This window comes from Panthera uncia (assembly GCF_023721935.1).
Source record: "Panthera uncia isolate 11264 chromosome E2 unlocalized genomic scaffold, Puncia_PCG_1.0 HiC_scaffold_19, whole genome shotgun sequence".
NCBI classification, from domain to species: Eukaryota; Metazoa; Chordata; class Mammalia; order Carnivora; family Felidae; genus Panthera; species Panthera uncia.
The window spans coordinates 8,714,193-8,734,752 of NW_026057588.1; the positions used below are offsets into that span (position 1 = coordinate 8,714,193).

The 20,560-nt window shown below is 44.8% G+C and overlaps 1 protein-coding gene across 1 annotated transcript; it reads left to right on the forward strand.

Annotated features, from left to right (window-relative positions):
• The first annotated feature begins 201 nt into the window (after positions 1-201).
• CARD8 (caspase recruitment domain family member 8) lies at positions 202-13,541 on the forward strand. Its single transcript, XM_049622305.1, has 8 exons — positions 202-258; positions 631-767; positions 1,559-1,788; positions 1,862-2,124; positions 3,401-3,526; positions 3,851-3,992; positions 5,598-5,642; positions 9,469-13,541. The coding sequence occupies exons 1-8, from the start codon at positions 202-204 to the stop codon at positions 9,738-9,740; spliced, it is 1,272 nt and encodes a 423-aa protein (XP_049478262.1). The 3' UTR covers positions 9,741-13,541.
• The last annotated feature ends 7,019 nt before the right edge of the window (positions 13,542-20,560 follow it).

Here is a 20,560-nt window from a genome sequence, read left to right on the forward strand (position 1 = left end):
AATTTTCGTCAGAGGACAGTGGCTAAAAGATTTCTATCGCCCAGGTTAGAGATATTTGTTCTATGCAAATCATCCTCGCCCAGAGCCTAAGCAGTGGGAAATGAATTCAGCAGTGCGTGCACGGAGGGTCTCCAAGCATTGTTGCGCAGCCGGATCCTGGAAGCGTTCAGGGAACGGGTGATGGTCTGGGGGTGCCACGAGATGGATGGTGGAGAGGACGAGAGTGAACAGATGTGTCTTTGCCTCTTCAGCTTTCATGCTTGTTCGCTTTATGGACTTGGCTTCCCTCACCAGCAACAAGCATTTTCTGCTCCTTGGGACCATGTAGAAATTTAGCTGCTGTGGTTCCTGACTTAGGCAAATACACCCCCTGCCCCTCATGCTGCCCAGCCTGACTTCCTTCTTAAATTTGGGGGTGTAATTTCAGCAGTAACAAAGAACCTTCTTGTGGCTTTCTCTGTGTGGATTCAAAACAAAGCCGGTTGTGCTAGTCCCATACCCTTCTCTCTGATATCTGGATTCCCAACAGTACATGTGCAATTCAACATCCAGGACCCCTTCAGGCCATGCCTTTTTCAACAATCCACATATGACACATGCAATATATTTTTTTCAGAAGATACTTGCTAGGAAGAGAAGACAGTAGTGCCCCACCTGGTTGCTAAACTCTGTTCTGGGACTGAACCGGTTTGTAAAAGTAATCAGTTTCTGGGACCGGAAGGAAATGTGGATATTGAGTTGATTGATAAGAGTGCAAACAGATACAGGTAAGAATCGAAGATGCTGATTGTTTAAACACAATTCTGCTATAAAGAAAGTATATAATGTGTGATACTTAACATGTATACACGTACATGACATATCTCTTAAGACATCTGAAATTTTGTCAATATTCTCTGTATTCCATATTCCGAGTTGGTATTTTAATTTTGACAGATGTAGAATACAGAGAAATCAGGGCCCAGAAAGCCTAATTAATTCCCCAGAATTTTCTTTAAAAAAAAATTTTTTTACATTTATTTATTTTTGAGAGACAGAGGGACAGAGCACAAGTGGGGGAGGGGCAGAGAGAGAAGGAGACAGAATCCAAGGCAGGCTCCAGGCTCTGAGCTGTCAGCACAGAGCCTGACACGGGGCTCGAACTCACAAACCGCGAGATCATGACCTGAGCCGAAGTTGGACGTTCAACCAACTGAGCCACCCAGGGGCCCCCTCCCCCCCGCAGAATTTTCTAATCCTTGCTCCACCCCAAACATCACATCCCTCTGCACAATTGTTCTTTATTTTTTAAATGTTTATTTATTTCTGATAGTGGTGGGGAGGGCAGAAAGAGAGAGAGAGAGAGAGAGAGGGAGAGAGAGAGAATCCAGGCAGGCTCCATGCTGTCAGCACAGAGCCCAATGCAGGGCTCGAACTCACAAACTGTGAGATCATGACTGGAGCTGAAATTGAGTCAGACGCTCAACTGACTGAGTCACCTAGGTGCCTCTGCACATTTGTTCTTTAAATCAAAGTCCTGGTGTTGTCCCTGTATGACTATCATTCTGACTCTTTTCAGTGTCCACTTCCCCGTGGCCGGCTTCTATCTGTGGCCAGCAACAGGCCTTGGCTTCCTGGTAACAGCAGCAGTGACCGTGACGATTACGTTCGATTCTTGGGGTCGGCACCTGGACCTGAAGTTACAGCATCACGAGAAGTGGATGGTGGCCGGCCCTTTATTTGACATCTCTGTGGAGCCTGAGGGGGTCATCACTGAAATCCACCTCCCCCACGTCATCTCCCTCCCAGGTACAGAGGGGAGAGAGGAGGCTGTGGGGACGGTGGGGAACATTGTCTAATGGCCTTTCTGGTTGCCCTGCAGCAAACGAGGTCGATATCTCTTGGTTCCAAGTTGCTCATTTTAAGGATGAAGGGATGGTCCTGGAGCCACCAGCCCGAGTGGAGCCTTTCTATGCCATCCTGGAAAACCCTAGCTTCTCTCTGATGGGGATCCTGCTGAGACTTGCCAGAGAGACCTGTCTTTCGGTCCCCATCACATCCACGGCACTAATCTATTATCACTTCCACCCCGAAGATGTGAAATTTCACTTGTATCTTATCCCCAGCGACTCCTTGCTAACGAAGGTAAGGCCTGCAGATTTGGGAGAAGATGTGAGAATTACATTTTCAGCCTATCACCTTGGACCTTCTGTCTCCCTATTGAACGGAAAAGTCAAGGCACAGGGGCACCTGGGTGGCTCAGTAGGTTGAATGTGGGACTCTTGATTTTGGTTCAGGTCATGATCTCAGTTTTGTGAGTTCGAGCCCCGTGTTGGGCTCTGTGCTGACAGCTTGAAGCCTGCTAGGGATTCTCCCTCTCTCTCTGCCCCTCCTTGGCGCTCTCTCTCTCTCTCTCTCTCTCACACACACACACACACAATAAACAAACAAACAAACAAACATAGAAAGGAAAAGTCAAGGCACAGCTTTCATTGATAGAAGCATGAATCACCCTTCACAAGGTCAATCTGTAGGTGCTGACTCTAGAGCCATACGCAATGATCCCAATAGGAGTTTGGTTCTGCTAAAAATGGAGCTACCTTTTCCGGCTTTTAACGAGAAGCAAAAAAGGGAGAGGAGAGTTATGGGGACTGGCAGAAGAGGTGATGCAGAGATTTCATTGTAGAAATGGACATTAGTAACATCTAAATGAAACACACACGCGCCCCTCTGCAGTCATCCTCCTCCTGTGCATTTGTGAAAGGCTCAGAGTCCCCCCCCCCCCTTTCCAGGGTTAGTGCTGAAGCAGAAGTGTTGGTGGCCATTGTGGCCCCCTAGCTACTGCATCCCTGGATAGAGTATCACTTCTGTTCCTCCAACCTCGGTGGAGAGGGTAGTGGGGGAAGACTCATCTGATTTTCTGGCCAATTGGTTAATTTTCCTACAGCTCAGTAAGAGGCAAGTGTGGGCCTGGCGGTTGTTAGGTTGTGAGTAACCGTGGGTATTTAAAATACAAGAGAAAATATTTTAAAGTTTATTTGTTTATTTTGAGTGAGAGAGCAGGGAAGGGGCAGAGAGAGAGAGAGAGAGAGAGAGAGAGAATCCCAAGGAGGCTTTATGCTGTCAGCACAGACCCTGATTCGGGGCTTGAATTCACGGCTGTGAGATGATGACCTGAGCCTTTTCAAAACGACATTCCTTCCTTACATACAGAGACATATTCATATATATACGAATATGCATATATATAGGTATATACATATATATTTGAATGTATCAGTCTGTACATGAACCTTTACGTCCATTGAATGATGTCATACGTGCTACTTGATACCGTGTATGGAGAACTTTGTATGCGACTGCTTTTGCTTATTTCCTTTTAGCTTTGCCCTCTGATTTGCTTCTGCTGCTTCTTCCTCAGGCAATAGATGAGGAGGAAGCTAAATTTCAAGGTGTGCGTCTGCAGACCTCGCCCCCAGTGGACCCACTGAATTTTGGTTCCCGTTATATTGTGTCTTGTTTGCCTCCCCTGGAAATAATACCCAAGGTCAGTAGAATTGGATCTAACTCAAATTGAACACATGTTTCAAAAATATTTTGTACTTTTGAAGAAAAAAAAAAAAGAGAGATTATTCTCTGAACCATGTCCTGATAAGAGCTGGTCTACTCTTCCTTCCATGGAACAATAATATTTCCTGAAATTGTAAACTTACCAAGAATGTTGACCTTTCTCCCTCTGTTTTCCTCTCAACCAGCCATGAGATTGTATGGGAAATGGATTATATTTCAGTGGCCAGTTTCTTGTAGGCAAACAGAACTTGCCACCCCCTCACCCCCCCCACCGATGCTTTAAGTCATGTGTTTCCTCTAGGAGTTGAAATTATCCTACAGGAACCCTGGAGAAATCCAGGTCTTCTCTAAAGTCTATGCTGGGAGGATGAAGGAACCAATCATGCTTGAAATTACTGACAAAAGATACAAGACTTTGATCTGGTACACTTTGGTGAAGCCAGGTAGGTAAAAAAAATATATATATAAGGCTAGAATTGGGGGGGGGGTGGAAATCACGCACCTGTCTCCTTGGTTGCAGTGAAGTCTATCACAGGAGAAGGTCTGTTTATGGTCTCATCCCAGAGAAGAAAATAAATCTACTGACAGTTTATAGTGTCCAAAGTTCTGCACTATCAACAACCCCAGTGTTAGAAGGTTTAAGGAATGTACTCGCTTATTGTTCACATTTAATCACTTCATGATGGTATTTCATGCCAAAACACGTTTGCCTAGAAGATAATTGTTTTCTTCCTAATTTTTCTTTAAATTCTGGTTAGTTAACATCTAGTGCAATAGTGGTTTCGGGAGTAGAATTCAGCGATTCGTCACTTACATACAACACCCAGTGTTCATCATTACAAGTGCCCTCCTTAGTGCCCATCTTTCACCTGGCCCCTCCCCCACCCGCCTCCCTCCCATCAACCCTCAGTTTGTTCTCTATCATTAGGAATCGCTTATGGTTTGCTTTCCTCTTTCTTTCTTTTTTTTTTCTCCTTCCCATATGTCCATCTGTTTTGTTTCCTAAATTCCACATATGAGCGAAATTCTATGGTATTCATCTTTCTCTGACGGACTTACTTCACTTAGCATAGTATACCCTAGCTCCATCCACATAGCTACAAATGACAAGATTTCATTTTTTTTTATGGCTGAGCAATACACACACACACACACACACACACACACACATATATATATGCCACATCTTCTTTATCCATTCATCAGTTGATGGACACTTGGGCTCTTCCATAGTTTGGCTGTTGTAAATAATGCTGCTATAAACATTGGGGTGCATGAACCCCTTCAAATCTGGACCTTGTTGTATCCTCTGGCTAAATAATTTCTGGTGCAACTTCTGGGTCATAGGGTAGTTCTGTTTCCTAGAGGATAACTTATGTAGAACAGTATGATAACTTAAGGGTTGGCTTCACATTGTCTCACATACTGGCTTATAAATAGAAATAGAAGGAATGTTGGGAAAATATATTCCTTCCTCTGATGCATTTCCCTAATGGGTAGGGAGTGACCTTCTACCTCATGGGGTTCCATTTGTATATTAACGTTCGAATGGGATCCTTCACTTAGGGAATGGAATTAAATTACTTTAGTGTGTTACAGGGGCGCCTGGGTGGCTCAGTCGGTTGAGCGTCCAGCTTCGGCTCAGGTCATGACCTCATGGTTTGTGGGTTTGAGCCCTGCATCGGGCTCTGTGCTGACAGCTCGGAGCCTGGAGCCTGCTTCGAATTCTGTGTTTCCCTCTCTCTCTGCTCCTTCCCTGCTCATGCTCTGTCTCTTTCTCTCTCTCTCCTTCAAAAATAAATAAAAACATTTAAAAATTAAAAAAAATTATTTTAGTGTGTTACATCAAAGCCTAGAGAAACCAAGGGGCACCTGTCTGGCTCGATCAGTACAGCATGTGACTCTTGATCTCGGGGTCATGAGTTCCAGCCCCAAGATAGGCGTAGAGATTACTAAAACAATAAACTTAAAAAAGAAAAGAAAAGAAAAACTAAATAAAGGTATACAGCTGATTTCATATCATTCTCCAACTTTTCCTTCCTTCCTAGAGGAGCTCCAGTTTGGTGCTACATCGGCCCCTCCTCCCCTCCCAGGTCAGTGCAGTGTTTCCACCAAAAGTCTGATTTCAGGAGATCTTTGAGTGATGTCGCTCAATGTGGGTTCATACCTTCTCTTCATTTACAAAGACTAAGTGGTTCCAGAGACAAACACAGAGTCTGATGCACTTCAGCAAACACATGAGGCTGTAATACGCAGACTCTGAGCGTGCAACCACACTTTTTTGGGAAACCATTTTGCATCCGCTGAACTTTAAGTAAGAGTAGTTCGAGGCGGCTGGGGATCAAACTTTAGAGAGACGGAGACCACATGAGACCAGAGGGGCAGGCAAGAAACAGAACTTGTAAGCATAAGGATGATCATTGAACTCTTTTGGAGCCTAGTCCGAAGGCAAAGGGGGGCTTTTGAAGGGTGAGTAACAATGCACTCACTCTTCGGAACTGTGTGGATGACTGTGAGTGAGGAATGAACAGGAAGTGGGAATTGGCTTATGAGGCTGTTGTAAATGTCAAGATCAGGTGTTAGCTGGGAATTGGTTAAGGTTAATGGAAATGGTAGGTAGCGGGGAAAGAAATTATTTAAAATAAAATGCCAAAGGGCACCTGGCTGGCTCAGTCGGAAGAGCGTGGGACTCAATCGCACTAAACTTTTAAAAATAAAATAAAATAAAATAAAATAAAATAAAATAAGGAGCCAAGATTCAGAGGACTCCATTCTGCCTTCCACGTTGTTGGCCATGATTGTCGGGCTCCACACAGTAGAAGTGACGGGCCCCCTTTGTCAAAACAGATCATCCAGGAGGAGAAGGAGAGCATTTTCTGGTGTCTCTCAGGGAGGAGAAGGCTCCTCGGGTATCGCATTGGCTTGAAATGGCAGCAGACCCATCCTGGCCAGTGGGTGCTGTCAGGAGGTCCAGAGAGGCAGACTAGCTGGAGAAAATCAGGCCCCACACCTGGAGTTGCAATTGGGTTCAAACTCAGCTACAGCTCTTGGTGAAGAATCAGGTAAAGGTGATTTCATAAAGGAAATTGAAAGGACTTAATGCAGGTGGTGAGTGTGTAGCATTAATACAGGGTCTCTACCCTTCCTATCACACAAGCTCTTGAGCAAGAGATATCTGTCACCTGTCGTCTGAAGGATGAAACTGACACTCATTCACTCTGTCTAGAAGACCCTTCAGAAGCTTCTGCCGGCCCACATCTTGAGTCAAATCTTTATCTTGGCCACCATGTGCCATGAATCATGACACCTCTTTACCCCTCTTTCCCTTTTGGCATGGTGGCATCTTGCACTTAATACCAAAATTCTTTTCCTTCCGGGGCACCTGGGTGGCTCAGTTGGTTGAGCATCCGACTTCGGCTCGGGTCATGATCTCACGGTTCATGAGTTCCAGCCCCACATCGGGCTCACTGCTGTCAGCCCAGAGCCAGCTTCGCATCCTCTGGCCCTACCCTGCTTGCTCTCTCTCTCTTCCAAAAATAAGTAAACATTAAAGAAGTCCTACAAATCCTTCAAATCCTCCTTTGATACTAATTCTTCCGTGAAGACTTTGCTTCACAGTCTAGTCATCCCCTCCTTTGTGACCTGAAGGCTGTGGTGACATTTGTCCCTCATGGGACTATGGTGATAAAAATGATCTTGATGACAAACGCAGCTTATCAAAGGCCTGTAGCATGCTAAGTAATCAGGGTACCTGTATTTGTGCTTTATATGGTCCACTTCTGTTTAGTCCTGTCAATAAATGGTGGCTGGCTTCCCCAGACAATCACAGAGGAGCGTCAGAGTGGGGACATGGTAGTGGCCGTGAAGTAACAATGTTGCATGCAGTGTAGCCTGAGACAGACACACTCTGCACGCATGGGGTTTCTATTCCAGCAGGTGAAAACAATGAAGCCTGTTCCACACTGCTTATCAAAATATACTTGTGGCGCGTGTTGCCAAGGAAAACTGGAGGGGTTTAGAAGAGGATAACATGAGGAGCTTGGATCTAGCATTGAGGGAGCTGAAAACGTCTCAGAGTGCATCCTGGAGAAAAGGAAAAAGTGAAGTTTATGTCCAGTTAAGAAGATCGAATAGCAAGGGCGCCTCGGTGGCTCATTCGGTTGAGCGTCCGACTCTTGATCCCGGCTCAGGTCATGATGTCCCAGTTCGAGCCCTGCATCGGGCTCTGAACTGATGGCGTGGAGGCTGCTTGGGATTCTCTCTCTGCCCCTCTCCTGCTCGTGCGCGTGTGCTCTTTCTCTCTCTCTCAAAAAGTAAATACACTTAAGAAAAAGAAGGTTGAATAGCAGTTGCTAAACAAACGGGAAGGTTGAAACAATCAAGGCAGCAAGAATAGGTTAAGCTGAGAATCTTTCTGTGGCAGCAACATCATTCATTCAAACTGTGGGGTCACTGACCATACACTTGCAATGACTTTTCAGTACAAAGACCGAGACTTCACAGGAATCACGTCATTAAATTAAGCTGTTTGGCTATAGCCACAGATGACTGGGCATGAATTACCTGTGCCACTGTGTTAAGAGCAAAAGTTCTAGAGGCATGACTTGTACATAAAAAGCAATCACACTTTTTAAAAAATGCTGTTTTATTTTGTTTTGGTTTTGTTTTTTTTTAACATTTATTTATTTTTGAGACAGAGAGAGACAGAGCATGAACGGGGGAGGGTCAGAGAGAGGGAGACACAGAATCAGAAGCAGGCTCCAGGCTCTGAGCTGTCAGCACAGAGCCCAACGCGGGGGTCGAACCCACGGACTGTGAGATCATGACCTGAGCCGAAGTCGGCTGCTTAACCAACTGAGCCACCCAGGCGCCCCAATGCTGTTTTATTTTGAAAGAGAAAGAGAGAGGGAGAGAGTGCAAGCCGGGGGAGTGGCAGAGAGAGGGGGACAGAAGATCTGAAGCAGGCTCCAGGCTCTGTGCTGACAGCAGAGAGCCCAATGTGGGGCTTGAGCTCACGAACCGCGAGATCATGACCTGAGCCGAAGTTGGATGCTTAACCAACTGAGCCACTCAGGTGTCCCAGCACTCACACTCGTTTTTTAATATTTATTTATTTTTAAAGGAGAGAGAGAGAGAGAGCATTAGTAAGGGAGGGGCAGAGAGAGAGGGAGACACAGAATCCGAAGCAGGCTCCAGGCTCTGAACTGTCAGCACAGAGCCCGACACAGGGCTCAAACTCATGGACCGGGAGATCATGACCTGAGCCAAAGTTGAAACCTCAACTGACTGAGCCACCCAGGCGCCCCCCCCCCCACTTTTAGTGAAGAAACTGAGGAACAAGAAAGCAATGTTATTTGGCCAAGGTCACAGAGGTACTATACATGGGCACCAACAGGAACCCTGAGTCAGCATGATGCAAAATACCTTCTTCCGTCCAGTGCCCCTGTCCCTCCTGTGTGGTCCTTAACCAGGTAAATCTCTTTCTACACAGTTCAGCAGCAGAAGACCCTTGAGGGTGGGGAGCCAGCCTTATCCATCTGCCTCTCTGGTGTCATGCACAGCTGCTGGCAATGTATGAACTCGGAGACGGTTAGAAGGATGAGTAGTTGGATGGATGGCAACGTAGAGTCCTCTCTCTAGGGTTCCGATGACAACCGGAAAGTAGCGAAGGCGAGGTGCTCAGAGCTTGGAGGGGAGGGTGCTGGGATTGAAGAAGAGGTCTCACTGAGTTCTCCCTAGGTTCATTGACCCCCGAGAATGGACTGCACGTCCCGAGCGTGCGTCTGTGAGACCCGGGCAGCCCGCAAAAGAGAATGAGCAACGTCTCCATGCAGAATTATGTCTTGAAGCTGGGCATGGGTCCTGACCCCTATAAGCAAGCTTCCCCTTTCTCAGTCTGCAACTCTTCCTTCTGTCCAGCTGTGGCCTTTATGAAGGAGCACCATCGTCATCTTCAAGCCAGGCTGGGGAACCTGAATGGAGTCCTGGATGATCTTCAGGACCGTGGGGTCTTCACCGAGGAAGAGAAGGAGATGGTGCAGCAGATGCCAACACAGCAGAGAAGGAACGAGACCCTACTGAGGATGGTGGAGAATAAAGGGCACCAGGCCCAGAAGGTGCTCTTCAAAAGCATTAGTAGAAGAGACCCTTATCTGATGTCCTACCTCAACCAGCAGAGTTTACAACAGTGATTCAGACCGATACTCAGGAAGAGAGAATCCAGTGTTCTCCGCTGAAAATGGATAAATGGACGGGTGATCATTGACTTCAGGGTCCAAGGCACGAGGTCCAGGTAACACCAACACATCACACAGGCTTTCCTGAGGACTGATGTGTAATTTCGCGGAGACCTATTAGTGTATCCTAATATCTTAACGTCAAGAATATCTGAAGAGAGGACTACTGCCTCGAAGTGCTTTTTAAAAACAAATCCTGGGGTGCCTGGGTGGCTCAGTCGGTTGAGCATCCGACTTTGGCTCTGGTCATGATCTCACGGTTCGTGAGTTCGAGCCCTGCGTCGGGCTCTGTGCTGACAGCGCGGAGCCCGGAGCCTGCTTCGGATTCTGTGCCTCCCTCTCTCTACCCCTTCCCTGCTCATGCTCTGTCTCTGTCTCTCAAAAAGGTGAATAAACATTGAAAAAATTAAAAAAAAATCCTGTTTCATCCATTGGCACATTTCTTGGACATCTGGGCAGAGGCAGATAAACGCAAGTGTGTTCGTGATTGACAAGGCCCAGGGAGACCAGTTCTCCTGAGCAATGTGAGAAGCAATTCCGGTGAACATTACCTCTGGGATGTTACCGTCTCACAACAAAAGGCAGGAAGTCTTACAAAAACTCTCTGTTGGCGGTGGGGGGGGGGCTGGGTGGCTCAGTCAGGTGAGCGTCCGACTCTTGACTTTGGCTTAAGTCATGATCTCACGGTTGGTGGGTTCGAGCCCCACTTCAGTCTCTGCACTGACAGTGTGGGGCCTCCTTGGGATTCTCTCTCTCCCTCTCTGACCCTCCCCTTCTCTCTCACTCTCTCAAAATAAATAAATAAACATTTTTTTAAAAACCTCTCTGTTGAGGACATTCATGGCATTCCTAAGTCTTAATGCTGTCGTTATTAAAAACATGCTGTGTCTTTAACATTTTATCCACTGGTATTTATCCCAGAATGATCTGAGTCCCTTTCATGGAACAGAGCACAGGAATGGAAGCCCATGCGAACGTTGGCAGAAAACGTTTTGCTGCTGGAATATAGGCTGGTACTGGGCGTGGGCAGGTCCACCCAGTGGTGAAGTATGGATAAATGGCCTGCATAGAACCAGCGAGAGGAAAGATGAAGAGCATCCAGCTGATTCTGAGAGAGGCCCTCCTGGCTAAGGATGTCACAAAAATAAGCCTGACATTTGGCGTCTCCATTGGGCCCTGCCATTTTCTATCCATCCCAGCCGTCTTTGAACTAGTGTTTGCATGGCATAATTATTGCTACCCTTTGACTTTGAACTCAACTTATTTCATTATATTTGAAGTGAGCTTTTGTGGAAGACGGCATAGAGTTGAGTCAGTTTGTTTTCGTTTTGTTAACCCACGTTGACAATCTCTGCTTTAATTGGCACGTAGAGCCGTTTACATTGAACATAATTGTTGACATGTTAGAATCTAGCCTGGGTCAGCCACTTTTGTATTTGTTTTCTGTTTATGCCCTTTGTGTTGCATGGCTATCTTTCCTTTCTTGGCTTTTCAGGGGTTACGTGAAGAGTTTTTTCAGATTCCACCTTAATTTATCTGTTGTGTTTTTGACAAGATGTGGTCGTGTATTTTTTGGTGATTGCACTAGAGATGAAAAGATACACACTGAATGCCTCAGTGGTAGTATCAATATTGTGTTAGAGTAGAATCTAGAGGGGCGCCTGGGTGGCTCAGTCAGTTCAGTGTCTGACTTTTGATCTCAACTCAGGTCTTGATCTTGATCTCAGGGTCATGAGTTCAAGGCCTGCATTGATCTCTGCACTGGGTGGGGTGTCTACTTAAGGAAAAATAAAGATAAAGTGGAATCTAAAAGCCTTACCACCATTTTGGCCATGTTACCTTTTATGACCGGGTTGTCTTCAATATTACCTCTCTCTGTATATAATAAAGTCCCAAACAGAAAAATGTTATATATGTTTTCTACTTGCAATTGCTGAGTATGCTTTAAGAACCCATGAGGAGGGGCGCCTGGGTGGCTCAGTTGGTTAAGTGTTTGACTTCGGCTCAGGTCATGATCTCTCAGTTTGTGAGTTCGAGCCCCGCGTCAGGCTCTGAGCTGACAGCTTAGAGCCTGGAGCCTGCTTTGGATTCTGTGTCTCCCCCTCTCTCTGCCCCTCCCCTGCTCATGCTCTGTCTCTCTCTGTCTCTCAATAATAAATCAACGTTAAAAAAAATTTTTTTTTAAATCTTTGTCAGGTGCTGGAAGCCGAGCTATCCCAGCCTGAGTGGCAAGGCCCGGGCTGTGGACGGATTGGTGACTGCAAGGCGGCCCAGCGACAGTGAAGCTTCTTGTACTCCCGCTCTTAGGTAATTCGGCCTTAAAACTACCTGGGGTATTGTCTGTTGGGGAATTGCCCTCGACAGGCCCCCTGGGAAAAGAGCCATTAGGAAAGAAAAGAAGGTTCCGCAAGAAATTGTGCAGCCTTACGTTTAGCCCTTGCCACCCCTTATGGAGATGTCTCTACTTACAGAAAGGATAGCCTCATGCATTTGCCAGCAAAGGAGGCCAATAAAGGAGAGACATATGGATTTGAAAGCCCCACTCCAGTAACTAAGGAGTGTATCTATGGACTCAGGTCACTCTAACCCCTGGGCCCACCTGGCTCCCAGGAGGCATTCCAGATGATGATTGAACCTAGTCGGTTAAGGGACAGAATGGTTCATTGGTTCCTAGGTGCATTGTCTCTCTGAGAATGTACAAGGCGTGGGTTTCTAAGGCCCTCTTGGCCCCTTCCTGGCACCTCAGACCCAGGCGAACACTTTTGTTCTTCAAAACCACGAATGGTTCAGGGAAACAACCAAGAGGTCATGTCCCTGTAACTGTTCCACTTGAGGTGTTGAGACATAAATGACCTTTCATGAGAACAGCAAAGCAAATACTTTATAGATTATAGATAAGCATAGACACATAATAAAAACAGTGAAAGAAATTAATCAATAAGCAAAGGGCAGGAGGGGACGTTATGAGAAAACAATCATGGTATTCCTTATTGGGTGATGACACAAACGAACAATTGAGAATTGGGTAATGCCAGAAAACGTAGATGACGTATGCTACAAGGAGATCACCAGCAAATATAATGCCACGTTTGCTACAATCAATCGGCCAGTTCAACACACTGCGGTTGTCTGCGTCCATTTCATTTTTGTTTTGTTTTATTTTCACTTTTTCTCCGATGCCGTTCATCCTTTGGGAACCCTTGGACCTGCTGGAGCTGGACTCCGGCAGTCAGGTAATCCCATCATTGGTGTCACCTCATTCTTTGATGATTATTGTTACTTTTTTGGTGTTTATTGTTATTTTCCACGTAAGTGGAGATTTTTGTGGCTTTTCCTTACATTTTGAGTAAATTTGGTTGGTATTCTGGACATTTGAATGTTATGTTATGAGACGCTGGGTCTTATTTATGTGCAAGGCAGATTGTGGATTTTTCAAAAAGATTTTATTAAAAAATTTTAAAATATTTATTTATGTTGAGATCATGAGAGGCACAGAGGGAGAGAGAAATCTCAAGCAGACTCCATGCTGTTAGCCCAGAGGCTAAAGTGGGTCTCCATTCTCAGGAAGCACGAGATCATGACTTGAGCCAAAATCGAGAGTCCAAAGCCTAAACAACTGAGCCACCCAGGCACCCCAAGATTTTATTTTTAAGTAACCTCCACACCCAACATGGGGTTCAGACTCACAGCCCAGAGATCAACAATCGCACACTTCACTGACTGAGCCAGATGTGCATCCCTGGATTTTTTTTTAACCTTACAGTTTTCTTTTCTTTTCTTTTTTTAAATTTTTTTTATATTTTATTTATTTTTGAGAGAGAGAGAGAGAGAGAGAGAGAGAGAGCGCACAAGTGGGGGAAGGGCAGAGAGAGGGAGACACAGAATCCGAAGCAGGCGCCAGGCTCTGAGCTGTCAGCACAGAGCCCGACACGGGGATCAAACCCACGAACCGTGAAATCAAGAGCTGAGCCGAAGTCAGTTGCTTAACCGACTGAGCCACCCAGGCACCCCTAACCTTCCAGTTTTCAAAGTCTTTACCCGGCTATTCAGGCCTATCTTATGTATGTATCTATGGCACTGGGCATGGGTCTCCCCATTACCTCAGTTCTCAAAGTTCTCAGAATCCTAAATAAGGCCAGACCTATGTATACACAGGTTAAGCTTGAGCATAGGAATTCATATGACTATGAGTCCTCATTCCAGAGCCTGTCTCTCTTCATTATTTGCTAGTGGGAACAATGGTAATTTGTGATTTTTCGTATCTTTAACTTGAAGTTGAAGCAAACTTGAATTTGAATTTTAACTTTAAAAATTTCCCAACAAAACCGGAAACATCTTAATTAGAAAAAATTCAAAAGCACAAAATGATGAGTCAGATAGATACATCTGAGTGTGTTAAGATTCAGAATCAGAGTCAGATAAATAATCCACAAACTAAAAGATGTGAACAGCAGATTATTGTTATAATATACAAAAAAAGCATTGGGCATCAATATCAAAAAATAAAACCCCTGGTTCAAAACAGGCTAAAGTTATGAAGTAACATTTTGCAGAACATGAACCACAAGGGGCCATGAATCAATGAAAACCATTTCAACTTCTAGTTAGCAGGGATCTTCTATAAAAACTATAAGGAGATACCATTTTGCATCGTTAAATTGCCAAATTTTAGTTTCTTGTATCTAGTATGGGAGAATATATAAAGCACAAAATATATTTGAGTACTGTTATTTGTTGTGTAGAATGATTTTTTAAATTTTTATTTATTTTTGAGAGGGAGAGAGACACAGAGCACGAGCAGGGAAGGGGCAGAGAGTCTGCCCCTCACCTGTGCATGCTTTCTCTCTCTCAAAAATAAACTTAAAAAATAAAATAAAATGAGAGCTAGTCCTTAGCAAACCACCTATGTCACGATCCTAAGAGATCTCCGTGATGGTTGTACCACCATGAAACTCATGGAACTGCCGTCTGCTCACATTTATGGAATTGAAGGGAGGGATACAGGCTGTGAAAGCCGGGAGCACAACAGGCCCAGCCGGAAGAGGGGACATGTCCTCTGCAGGGCTCCCGCGAGCTCTGCGTCTAGCCAGACCTGTGAGAGTTTCCCTCAGCCCCGTGAAAACAGCGCTGATCCCATTTTGTGAGCCTGAAGTTTACGCTGTGATGTAGCTCACTGGGGAAAATGTTCACCCTCCAACAGGGACTTGAACTCCTCATCTATAAACCTGATACATTTAGCAGGAGAATCATTCTGTGATTCTCAGAATGAGCAGCAGTGATCTGTACCGGGAGGTGATGAGCTGCTCCCGTGGGCTCCTCACAAAGATCCCCGATAAACAAGTTGATGGAGACAGCGAGTGACATCAGTGTCCATGGGGAGGAGCAGTCCTGCCATCCCATCCCTGATATGCAGTCTGTGCTCATCAGACCCAGCCTTTCTTCCCAGCGGATGTCCCTTTGCTGGGGAAGCTGGCAGCCTTAGGTAAGGAGTGGGTGACACTCGCCGGGAGAATGACAGGGACCCATGAAGCCCCTCAATGCTCCTGTGCTTGCCTCACACTTCCTTACAGAGGCTTCAGGGTTTTTTTCATGTGTATTTTTCTCATATTCCATCTGTTATGACATATGTATGTTTCCTTCTTTTAAATTTTTTTGCCATCTTTTTTGTCTTCCTCCTTTTCGAAAAAATTTAAAAGTCTAAAAAAATTTAAAGTTTATTATTTTTTAAGCATTTTTAAATGTTTGTTTATTTTTGAGAGAGAGAGAGACAGTATGCGAGCAGGGGAGGGGACAGAGAAAGGGAGACACAGAATCCGAAGCAGGCTCCAGGCTCTGAGCTGTCAGCACAGAGCCCGACATGGGGCTAGAACTCACGAGCTGTGAGATCATGACCTGAGCTGATGTTGATGCTTAACCGACTGAGCCACCCAGGTGCCCCTCCAGTGACGCATTCTTGGGATTGTGCGGGGAATGACTTTCTATTATTGTACCATATGCTTAGACAAGTCATGTCTTCGTATTTCCTGAAGTCCCAAATTTATTGGCATAGTTAATTTTAATTGATCTCAGCATCTCACTAAAGTATATGCAGCTTCTCTATTGCTGTTTCTTTTAAAAAAAGATTTTTTTTTAGTTTATTATTTCTAAGTAATCTCTACACCCAATGTGGGGCTCGAACTCACGACCCCGAGATCAAGAGTCACGTGCTCCATTGTCTGAGCCAGCCAGGTGCTCCCGCCCTGTAAAAAAAAATGTTCAATTCTGATTTTATTTATTCCTTCCTTTTAGGGAAAGACACAGAGTCTTACAGGCGTGTTGTTAATTTTCTTATTCTCTTTATTTGATTTTAACCTTTTTAAAAGTTTATTTACTTATTTTAAGAGCGACAGAGAGACAGAGAGAGTGTGCAAGCAGGGGAGGGACAGAGAGAGAGAGAGAGAGAGAGAGAGAACCCCAAGCAGGCTCTGCACTGTCAGCGCAGAGCCTGATGTGGGGCTGGAACTCACTAGCTGTGAGATCATGACCCGAGCTGAAACCAAGAGCTGGACGCTTAACCGACTGAGCCACCCAGGTGCCCCGATATATTGTCTGTTATTATAGAAGATGTGGCTGTTTGTGGTTAATTAGATTTTTACATAGCTTGTCACCTTCTGTGCTTTTATTTTATTTTTTGAAGTTTATGTATTTATTTTGAGAGAGAGAGAGGGAGAGAATCGGCAGGGGAGGGGCAGAGAGAGAAAGAGAGAGAGAGAGAGAGAGGATCCAAAGCAGGCTCTGTGCTGAAAGCAGTGAGCCCCGAGGGGCTCGAACTCATGAACTGTGAGATCATGACCTGAGCCGAAACTGGACGCTAAACCGACTGACCCCCTCCCCCCCTGCCCCGCCCCAGGTGCCTCTCTGCACTTTTATTTTGAAAACTTGTGTAATTTCTTCTTTGGTGTTTCTTATAAAACACATATAAATGGTCTTGGAGTGTGGTTTTTCCACTATTCAGATAGTGACGCTTGCTTCCTTTTGGTTAGCTTTTGCATGGTGTATGTTTTTTCATTCTATTGCTTTTGGCCTGTTTGTGTATTTGTACTTATTGATTTATTTTTAAAGCTTATTTATTTAAGTAATCTCTGCACCCAACGTTGGGCCTGAACTCATGACCCGGAGATCAAGAGTCGCATACTGAGCCAGCCAGGCGCCCCTGTGTCTTTGCATTTAAATTGTAGTCATGGGGGTGCCCGCTGGCTCAGTCGGTTAAGCATCCGACTTCAGTTCAGGTCATGATTTCACCATTTGTGAGCTCAAGCCCTGCTTCAGGCTCTGCACTGAACTCTGCTCTGAACCTCATGGGATTCTCACTCTCTCCCTCTCTCTCTGCCCCTTACTCACTCACTTGTGTTCTCTCTCTCTCTCTCTCTCAAAAATAAATAAAATAAATAAATAAAAGGTAGTTACAGAGCGCCTGGCTGGCTCAGTCGGTAGAGCATGTGACTCTTGATCTTGGGGCTGTGGGTTCGAGCCCCACGTTGGCTGTAGAGATTACTTAAAAATAAAACCTTTTAAAAAAAATAGATAAAATAAAATGTAACTAGATTAGCACATCGTCGGGACATGGTAGGCTTGTGTTCTCTGCCTTTTGATTAGTGTGTCCCGTCATGTCCTGTAATTATTGGTATGGTTGAGTCAGGTTTGTGCTGTTTTTTGCTTTATCGTCTATTTTTGCTGTCCTGTGTTGTTCGGTATGTTGTTGAGGGAGGCTAAGAGAGATAGCAATAATGAAATGGGTTTTCATAATAATTCGACAAACCCCTCTCTATATCCCTCCCCCCAGGATGGTCAGAACACCACCTCCTTCACCAAGGATTGAGGAAATACACAGATAAAGTGGTGACCAAATCAAATCGAATCAAATTGCCAAAGGCAAGAGGACGTAGATTACTATACGAGTTATCAGCAGTCAGGGGGCGCCTGGGTGGCTCAGTTGGTTAAGCGTCTGACTTCAGTTCAGGTCATGATCTAATAATGGTTTGTGGGTTTGAGCCCCACCTCAGGCTCTCTGCTGTCAGCACAGAGCCCACTTCTGGTCCTCTCTCTCTCTCTCTCTCTGTCTCTCTCTCTCTTTCTGCCCCCCCCCCACTCATGCTCTCTCTCCCTCTCTCAAATACATAAACATTAAAAAATTATTAAATTTTTAAAAATTATTAAAAAATTATTAAATAAATTATTAAAAAATATTAAATAAAATTACAATTATTAAAAAAATAAGAGTAGTCAGAATGTCTGATCTGCAGAGATCTTTGGTGGTTTGTCATAGTCACAGGTCCACTGAACTAAGAGAGATAGAAAGAACTAGAACTAAATCGAAATCGAAATCGAAATATGACTTCAAGTCATATTTGGTTTCTAGCAGTGATAGTCTGGTGAACAGTGTTGATATGACCTGAGCCACCACAATAAAGGGTCATGGTTCCTCAGGCATGCAAGTCAATTTTTAGATTCTGAGACCCCTGAATTAATGAAAGCCCAATCATTCTGAGGAGGAAATCAGAAACTCTCACAAAAGTTTATGTATGTAAGTTTTTCTTCTATCCTTCTCCAAAGGGAACTATTTGACCTTTTATCAGAGCTATTTTTTAAAATTTTTAATAATTTTTAAACTTTGTTTACTTAGGGAGAGAGAGAGAGCACGCATGCGTGCTGGGGAGAGAGAGGGAGAGAGAGAGAGAATCCCAAGCAGGCTCTACACTGCCAGCGGGAGCCTGATGTGGGGCTCGAATCCAAGGACTTTGAGAACATGACCCAAGCCCAAATCTAGAGTCAGACGCTCAGCCGAGTTACTCAGGCACCCCTAAAGCTATTTATTTTATTTTATTTATTTTGAGAGAGAGGGAAAGTACAAGTGGAGGAGGGGCAGAGAGAGGGAGAGAGAGAGAGAGAGAGAGAGCAGGTTCCTAACTGCCAGCGCAGAGCCCTACGTGGAGCTCGAACTCACAAACCATGAGATCATGACCTGAGCAGAAGTCAGAGGCTCAGCTGACTGAGCCACTCAGGTGCCCCAACTGAAGCTATTCTGCATTGGGTAAAGAGAGATATCCATATATTTGGGGACTTGATTGACACTGGTTCTGATCCTGGGGATCCAAGATGCCACCGTAGCCCCCCAGGGCAGAGTAGGGCTTATATCAGTCATATAATAATGCAGGTTGTTTGAGGAGCTCATTGGGTCCATGAACCCACCCCATGGTTATTTACCCACTTCCATAGTTTATGGTTGTAATCAACATGGACATGATTAGCAGAATCCTCATATTGGTTGCTGATTGAACAAGCCTGTTTTGTTTGGAAAGATCCAGTGGGTTTCTCTAGAGCCTAATGAAATAGGCTCATCAACCTAATGAAATAGTAAACCAAAGCAAGACTCCATTTTGGAGAGGTTCTACACAGTAGAGTTTAATGTCACGATCAAGAATCTGAAAGCTGGAGGGGTAGTGATTCCTGCCACATCCTCCATCAACTCAGGTATTTGGTGTGTGCAGAAGACAAATGTATTTTGCAGAAGACAAGAGATTGTCTTGAATTTCCTGAGAAGTGATTCTAAATGTACCTTTGCTCCAGTCGTGATTTCTTTGCTGGGGCAAAGCAAGAGTTTTTGGTACCTGTTTTGCTGGTACTTGATCTGGTAAATTCATTTATTTTCTCTATACTTGATTAATAAAGACCGCCAGAAGCGATTTTCTTTCACCCGAGAAGAATAATAATCTAACTGGCGTGTCCGACCTAGCGGCAATATCAACCTTCCTTCCATTTGCACGTATATATTTTATATATAAATTATATAATGAATTGCACATATTGTACATTACACATATAATCTTGATGATGTTTCTTGTTGTCTTTCTCCCAATTTCTAACCTAAGCCCTGTTAATAGTTTTGAGCCTTGTGCACAGAATTTAACTTACAGGCTGTCAAAGGTTATAGGAGTGACAAACTTTGTTACGAGGACAAACCTATGGGGCTTCTTTGGGGAAAGGGTTTTGTGTGATTTCAGTTCTTTGAGAGATAATTGCATCATGTTATAAGAAAGTATACTTTGTCTGCTATCCTTACCTAGAAGAAACAGGGGGTAGATATGGTTGGGCAAGTGACATGGGATGAGCCATGCTTGATTTCAATTGTCAGCCTGACACTTTCTTGACTCAGAGCCACACTTCCTACAGTACCTTCCTGGTAAGGTTCTGGATTAGAATGGATCGGTAGTGGACCCCCTGGTGTTTGTGAAGGTGGGAATGAGGCGGAGGCCTTTGATTCTTGTAATATGGTATGATTCAGCCTCAACAATAGACAGAAGCTCCTAGCAGGGTCTAGCTTCCAGCTTGTTGAGGTAACAACCTTTGGAATTTGAATGCCAGCCTTAAGGAATGCCATAGTATCCTGACTATATGTGTGAACCTATCAATTCTGTTGCCAATAACAAGCACATAAACAGAATGTTCAGTGTGGGGGGGGGGAGGGAGGTGGATTTCAAATACGTGGAAGTCAGGAAGATACATGGTAGAGGTTTCAGACTAGGATTTATCACCTTCAGCATGATGGCCATTTAGACCAGAAATTCCTTGCTGTGGGGACAATTCCGTACATTGTAGGGTGTTTGGCAGAATCCTTTGGCTCTGCCCACGAGATGCCAGCAGCACCCTGCCAGTTGTGACAAAAATGTCTCAGGACACTGTCAACTGTCCCATGAGTGGTGAAGAAATGGCCCCACTTGGGCAAGTCTATATTAGGT